We start from the raw sequence: 8,335 nt of genomic DNA on the forward strand, positions 1-8,335 counted from the left end.
AGAAGCATGGTGTTTCTCTCTCTTGCGTCAGAAAGATGTACGGTAGCAAGGGTTGATTCGGGAATTTGATTTTTGAGGTAAATTAAAGAATTACAAGTCTCCCGATTTAGAAAATCGTGTATTTATTAGTTTTGACTTGGGGACAAACTTTGTGCAAACAAATTAAAATCGTTTTATGTGCTTATGGATATTCGTTAGCTAATTATTTAGCACGAGATTCGTAACTGTCTCACGAAATTTTCTGAGTCAGTAGAAGTGAACTGGTAGTGTAAAATTTACATATATAGTTATCTGCTTTCCAAACGATGGCCGTGAGGCTTTGGTTCGCATTTCCAGACTGAAACTGAAACATGGCCACAGCGCTTCGCTGGTTAAAGGGATGGCGTGGAAAAGGGGATCACCCGGAAGATAGCCCGGACTCTCGGCGGGCACTGAACGAGGAATCTCATTTCGGTTCTCCCTCTCCACCGTCTACTTTGCAACATCGAGCCACGGTGGTAGAAAGGGTTGAACTTCGCGATGTCGAGAGAGGTGATCGGCTTAATCCTAACTCCGACCAGTATTACATCGAGCCCCGTCTTAGTCTGTTGGGAAAGCCAGTGGCTTCTCACCATCGACCTCGAGAAACGTGCTTCCGGAAATTACAATGTATCATCTACAACTTCCTGGAACAACCTCGAGCACGTAAAGCTGTTTTCTACCATCTTCTCGTGTAAGTTTCTTTAAATAACGAGTTTAAAGTTCTAACTCGTGTTTCCAGCACGTGTATAAAATAAAAATAGACTAATCTTTCTTTTTCTTTTAGATGTTTTTCTTTCTTTCTTGTTTTTCTAACAATAGTGCCTTGATTTCAGAGAATGTGCATGAGTTACAGCAGATTTGAAAGTGAAACTCCGGACTCGTTTGAGCTTTGGTAGTTACTACCTCTACTGGGACGTTTTCGTTTTAAAATACATTTTAAGAAACTTAAGACATTTATAGACATTTAATAAGGCACAATATACTGTGTTTAAGATAGTATATCTATTAATACTCACTCTCTGGTGATTATGTTTTGATGACAAGTTTTATTATTATTTCTGCTTATTTTCACCATATTTAGCCATGTTTCAACATTTCCGATTGTAAGATTACGAACTTACAACACTTATAGTTTAGTGTGGCTTTGATCTAAAACAAACAAACTTCTCAGCGTTTCAAAACTATTAGACTCAATAACTTTCACTTAAAAATTACAATAGATAATTTTATATACATATTTAATATTCTAATTACTTCACTTCTAGTCAAAGTTTTAGTCATACCTTACATTAGATAGTTTATTGGGAACCAGTTAAATTATGTTTAGCATAAAATTCTTACTTCCGAGCATAGCCTATTGGCGCTTGTGAGACTGATTTAGGTCAGTCATTCCTCAGAAATCTGATAAGGTGCAACCAAGGCTGTACGTTTAGGGCTATTACTTGCACGTTTATACGTTATATATAGTCTGGAGACAATAATCAATAAGTAGTAGGCTTCGAAGGGAAAATGATAATATGGAAATTACAGAGTGTGAAGATCTGAAGTCAGGATGTCGATTGTGAAATATAAAGTTATGTCTCAATATTCCGTGCTGAATGTTCCGATAGATATAGGTAACTTCCAGGTCACATCGTTACATCTATGAAGAAGAATTCGTAAATCAGTTTCTCTGATTTTCTGTGTTCAAGTAAAAAAATTAAATGATCAGTTTCGTTACATTAACGCTTTTGCAGTTTGAAATACAAAGTCGCAGTTAAGCCTAAATGCGCTCTATATTAAAATAATTAGTATTTGAAAACCTGTGTAATACTAATTGAGGAAAATGAAAGTAGTGCGGTAGGTTAATTTAAAAAAAATAACGAAAATCAGGCCGAGAATCTGGGAGAACCCAAAGGGTGTAATTATCTCCCGATTTTCCGAATTCCCACATATAACCCTTTGATTCCAGTGTTGTTGTTTTTTTTTTTGTATAGTTTTGGTTCATTTCGTTTATTTGTGTGCTTAAATCCATATTTTAATTGTTGAAGTAATGCTTAATTTTCATGTTAACACCTTTAACTTGCTGGCAGACGACACTAAAGCACGAGTATGAAAAGGTATGAATATGGATAAATATTTGACAAGATAACTGTAAAGTGATTAGAGTGAAAATGACAGCTTACACGTCTCTAATGTTGAGGAGGAATACAAATCACTGGAGAAGAAAGAAGAGACGGAGTGTTAGAGTACACAAGAAAGTATTCATTCAAATATAACTACTGATTTTCTAATATTGTTACTGCTGGCTACATCCGTAGGGAAGTGTTCATGCTAAGTTTAATAATGGAAAACTGCCTTTGTTATTATTATTCAGGTCATCATTCTAAAAAGGAATACTTCTCACAAAGACACGTGCTACATATACGTTTGTATATATGTATGTACGTGTATTTGAAACATACAATACATGTTAATAATTGTGAAATAATAAATTAACATTTTCGTTGTCCCGACGTGCTTAAAACGTGCCCTAAACGTTGTGGACACAGATGACCACTGGTCTGCTTGGGCTTGTGTATATTCCTCCCTTTTATTCATTGTTTCAAACTTTATTTGTAGTTAAATAAACGTGTGTTCGTTTTTGTGCATGGAGATTTTTTCTTCTACCTCTTTAAATGTTAAAAATCAAAAGAGTTTCCGGACCCAGATCCCAGATGTAAAATCCACTGAGCATTGCTCTTGCTTCCTTCATTTTGATTAATAACGACAGATAATTTGCACGTATATTTAGGTAAGACCAATAAAATAATGATAATGATAATAGCAGCATCTTATCCCTTAATTCTGGATGATTCTACCGTTAGAAAAACTTTTTCGTGTTATATTTTCATTTGGTATTAATATTTTGGAAAATTTAATGATTATAAAGTATATCGATGTACATCATGTTTTAAATTTGCACTAGATTGACAACAGCCTAGTTAGGCCTACGCTAACGAAAATTGTGAATGCTGGAGATACACCACAGTAATGGAGTGCTTTCATCGACACCAAATAAACCTTAGAGATAAAAAACGTGCGCCAATCTATTTATTTAATAATAAATAAACTATGTGATCAAAATGTTATAGCATAGCAACTATATTTCATTGAAAATTAACATCGGATAGAATAACTACTTATTGTTTTTCCTATGGGGCTTAAATGAAACCTTACGAGTTGAATTATATCTTAGTTATAAGCATTTAAACAAACAACACGTCATATTATTTTATATGATCAATCAATATTTGAGCCAAATTATCTCTATGTTTATTTCGTTTCTACTAAGTAATAATCACCTCTGTATGAATTACATCTTTGTCATTCTGCCTGGATCTAACCTCACGATTTATGTTTTTACTTTCACATTTCATTTTGGAAGTATTGAGAAACCGACAGGCTGAGTCTTAAATTCACAAAAAAAATATGCAAATTAACAGTTCTGTAATGACTTTCATTGTTTCGTGGAAATTTGGTCAGCTGATAACATCAAAATACGTAACGCACGTACTCACTGGGTAATGGACAGTCTTCATAAACTCTATTGGACGAAGTAATTACCATGCGTGCTCGAGCTTATATTATCTAGACGGCACCTTTTGCGTAAAAAATATGGACTGCTACATGAAAAAAAAAGCTTGTATATTTCAACAAACAGGCGCGGAAAACTTGTACATTCGTTCTCTCAAAATTATCAAAAATGTTCTTCCTAATTATTTCAAAACGATTTATTATGAGATACACGTTTGGTACTTCCTGAATTAAAAAAATTATAAATTGAGTGAATCATTGCAGCAAAACATTGATTGTTCAACAGCTTCATAAGTTTTAATTGAATATTCATTGTCTGTAGAATATGTTTGCTATCGATGTCTTAGTTTGTCTGTAAATTTGAGAATCATGTTTCACCTACTTATGTACGAAAAAAGTACACATTTCTTTTTTTTTTAACAAATGACGGGATTTTCACTAAGGTTTTGGGTTCACCGGCTACAAGTAGTCTTGTATCTTACAGTTCTTTTAAGAATATACCCCCCGCTCTCGCAGTGTTATAGCGGTATGTCTGCGGACTTACAACACTAGAAACTGGGTTTCGATACCCGTTCTGGGCAGAGCACAGATAGCCCACTGCATTGCCTTGTGCTTAACTTCAAACAAACAAATATAATGATACAATAATCTCTCAGTTCATAGCATACGTTTTCATTTGTAATAATGATTCATTTTTCATAATAATGTATCAATTCTGACTGACTGTTTAAATTACATTGGATTTCAATGTTGTGAAATATTAAAATCATATAAAACATTTATTAATGAATATAAAAATCAGTTTGAAATGTTCTTAGAATACTTTGATAGATGATTTTTATGGGATTGTGAAAAACTTTTTCTGGCGTCTGTTATTTTTAAGGGTCGAGGGAAGTCGTTAAACATCGAACTATATTAGAAAGAAACATAGTTGTTATTTTCTTATTTTAAATTCTTTTTTAATATTAGGATTTATTATTTTGTGTCAAAGGGGGGAATAACTTTCCCACATCTGGTCGCGAACAGTAACTGGTAGTGGAATACAGGAAGTTGTGGGTTTAAGCATCTGTTTATTGTTTTTCTGTATTAATTTGTTCTACCGTGTTAACGGACTCGTTTTTTATTGAGCATTCTGAAATATTTCTGGAGAGACGTCATGTTACCAACGTTTTTTGGGTGCTATGACTTCAGTTATCTTACTTTAAAACTGTAACATTTATATTTTTACATTTAGTACAACTTTAATGTTGTATGATGATTATATTCGGCGCGATTTTGGTTTTCTAATAATTAAAATGATTTATGTTTTCATGTTATCTTTTTATGAAAATGTATGCATATATATCTATATATGTGTGTGTGTGTGTGTGTTATGTGTTACCAAAAGTATTGGGGTAGCACACTTTCACATGGGAAAATATGTTTCGCCAATGAAGCGCCATTTTAATAGAGTGTGCCCACAGTCCATTATAAACACTCATCAACATGAATCTTTGGTTCGTGCCAACCCAGGCCCCGGGGTCAGTCATATCATCGGGTCCCCCTTTCATTCTATTTATTAACTTTTACTGATTTTTCATAAAATAAATTTAGGTGACAAATTTCTTCATGAATCCATGAAAAAAGCAGTAGTAATTTTAGCTCATTAAGTTATTTGCATTTCTAGTGAGTTTTGGAATATCCCACTGCCAGGACCCTCAACAGACCCTGGCGCCCGGTGGCAACTGCCCCAGTTCCCCCCTCTCTCGTATGATGAACTTTCGGGGTTTGCTTTTTGGCAGCATTCCAAAGCGAAGGTGAGTTTTGCCATGGGATCTGGGTTGGGGTTTTAGCTGGCTGAAGAAATATCTGGAAATTATTTGTGTCAAACCATTGCTAGGCACACCGTACGGAATAACTGAGTGCATTATAATTCTGAGAGACGTGTAGGCTTTTTACTCTTAAAAATTCTCTCGTGGCATTGTCCAGAATGTCATAATGTGTCAAGGCATTCATAGCTTCCTTAAATATTACCAAAATATGAAGTTTCAACCAGCTAAAATATGACCACATAATACTTGACTCGCAATCTGAGGGTCGCGGGTTCGAATCACCGTCCCATCGAACATGCTCGCCCTTTAAGCCGTGGATGCGTTATAATGTGACGGTCAATCCCACTATTCGTTGGTAAAAGTCTAGCCCAAGAGTAGGTGGTGGGTGGTGATGATTATCTGCCTTCTCTCTAGTTTTTCACTGTTCAATTAGGAACGGCTAGCGCAAATAGCCCTCGTGTAGCTTTACGCGAAATTCAAAAACAAACAACAGTCCATGGTTATTTAGGTCTCTATCCAATCCAAACTCGTCCATCCAAAGGATAGGAAATTCATTGCTTCATGTAACACTTCCGGGAAGAGCGAGCTTATGAGCTGTAGCTCTTCCATGAAATCAAGCAGTACAGAGTTTGCTCCTTTGCACAGTTGACATGATCTGAAGTCTTGAACTCTCATTAACCCTAAAATTACTTAAACCTTATCGGATTTTTAAACGCATTTTTCTAAGCTATGTATGCACAAATTGCTTGAGAGTTCTTAAAGCTGTTGGTTACAGGATCCCTAATAACACATGCGTTACACATAAACACTAAGCGAAAATACGGCCAATAATGCAATTGCTGAGAGTTTCTACCTATTTTACATATAAAATAAATAATTTCACCAAAGTTTTTGGTCATATTTGCCAGCCACAAATATAATAATACTCAATATGATGTAATATACAGCAGTGAACGGTATATAAACCAATCTGTAATGTAAGGATTAAATTCCTGGGTGATGGGCATCGTTTGAGATTTCCCAACACAATTAAATGTTCGAATGAAATAAGGATTGTTTATCTTTGGAAGCTGGGTTGGCATTTCACATTACCGCGTCCAATAGTTTCTCATTTTTTTCAGCACATTGCCAACCTGGGTTTGCGTGTGGCTAGGTGGGCTTACGTTTTCCAGTCAATCATACCAACAACTTGCATCCAAATACCATTCCTCATAGAGAGTCCTCAGATTCTCTGCTTTGTTGCGTCTTGGGTTTGCATGTGGCTAGGTGGGCTTACGTTTTCCAGTCAATCATACCAACAATTTGCATCCAAATACCATTTCTCATAGAGAGTCCTCAGATACTTTGCTTTGACCCCAGTTGGCTGCTGTTGACCTTATAAAGTTTTTGAGTAGTATATCACAGGTTTTTATTGCAAATTCAATGGAGTTGTTCCTTTATTAGTATGAGATGTGTTGTCTGGGTGCCTTTGTTTGATAGTGTGAGGAGATGAGAGGGCTTATGTGTGTTTAGGTGTTACAATAGTTAAACAACTGATAGTTGAAACCGTCGGTACTTGGTGAAACTCCATAATTACAGAAGTGAAGATAAAACAAAGACAATTGTACTTAAGTCCTCTACTTTATTAAAAGTGTTTGATGAAGCAATTACTAAGATAAGTAAAAATTATAGTACGACATTATATCTTCAAACTATCTTTAGATAGTTGTGTGTGCAATATTACAATTCAAAAGCGAAACTCATAAAATATTTTAAGGTAAAGGAATAAACATGCGTAGGATTACAAGAACAACAAATCCCAAAATTTAAATTTAAATTAATAACTTGATATTTCAAAACGAATCTTTCAAATAACAGGATAATACTGTAAGCGGTTACTGCCAAAACAGCAGAGATAACTTACACCCATAAAACGTTTGGAAACATAAATGCATCTATCACTTCTGCATCATAATAATAAGCTAGGAAGTGGACAAAAATAACGTTTTAATAAAAATCATAATATCATAAAACAACATCTGTTGTATTTTAGTATTGGTATAGGATACAAAGACAATAAAAATAGCATCGATTCGCCAAATTTCCTGTTCGCTAGTTCGAAGTTTGTAGGAATACAGCTATTGTCAAACTTATAATTCATCTCTCTACTTATTACAAATCACTATGACGTAGAGTCAATGTACTGACTCTAACAAACTGGTACTTGTTATCAAGAGACGCGTTATTAACCCAATTAAAATTGGTGATCAAAGTATATTTGTAGAGATTTCATTTTCGTTAAGAAAACCATTAAAAGCCCCTATCAGGTGAATTGTAATAGATCAACATAGGGCCTAATTAACATACAAGAAGCAATGAGTCAGGAGATTAAAAGTTCCGAAAACCGTATTAAGGAGAGATCAAAATAGTGTTTCATGTGAGTGACGCTTACAGAAATACATATGCTTCCCTAAGTAGTTAGAATATTAAAACTCTGAACTTTATCATCAGTAAATTCTTAAGATAAGATTATTCAAAATCAGATCTTGAAAACTTCAGACATTATATTACACTTTGAAATATTAGCAGTGTTAAAAGCTGTTACAGTCATCTTAATATGAAATTATCTATGTTTATTCGTCTAAAGCGTTTTGCAGTCAACCACAAAAAGAAGATTTTGTGGTTATCCAATAGAAACGGTCAACTTCCTAGGACCGTGAAACAACCAGAGTATTTTATGAAACTTTCCCTCTTCAGGTTGTTGTTTCAGTTGATTTTTCACGTTCTTTCTTTCTTTATCTATTATTATCTTGAAAATAAAGAAGATCCTTCTCGCCAGAAGATTCCCAGGAAGTCGAAATGTTGCCTCCCTCTGAACTAAAAGTTCTCGACTTATGTTTTTTTTTGTAATTTTGTAACAAAACATTTTAGTTAATCAAACAGGATTAAGTAATGTTTTAAACTTAGAT

General features: G+C 34.5%; 1 protein-coding gene across 1 annotated transcript in view; it reads left to right on the forward strand.

The window, feature by feature from the left end:
* The first annotated feature begins 350 nt into the window (after positions 1-350).
* LOC106478062 (potassium voltage-gated channel subfamily KQT member 1-like) overlaps positions 351-8,335 on the forward strand; it is a 121,691-nt gene continuing 113,706 nt past the window's right edge. Inside the window, exon 1 of the mRNA XM_022381579.1 lies at positions 351-712. Coding sequence (XP_022237287.1) covers positions 351-712 — 362 coding nt within the window. The remainder of the gene's footprint in view (positions 713-8,335) is intronic.

This window comes from Limulus polyphemus, unplaced genomic scaffold (assembly GCF_000517525.1).
Source record: "Limulus polyphemus unplaced genomic scaffold, Limulus_polyphemus-2.1.2 Scaffold177, whole genome shotgun sequence".
Taxonomy (NCBI): domain Eukaryota; kingdom Metazoa; phylum Arthropoda; class Merostomata; order Xiphosura; family Limulidae; genus Limulus; species Limulus polyphemus.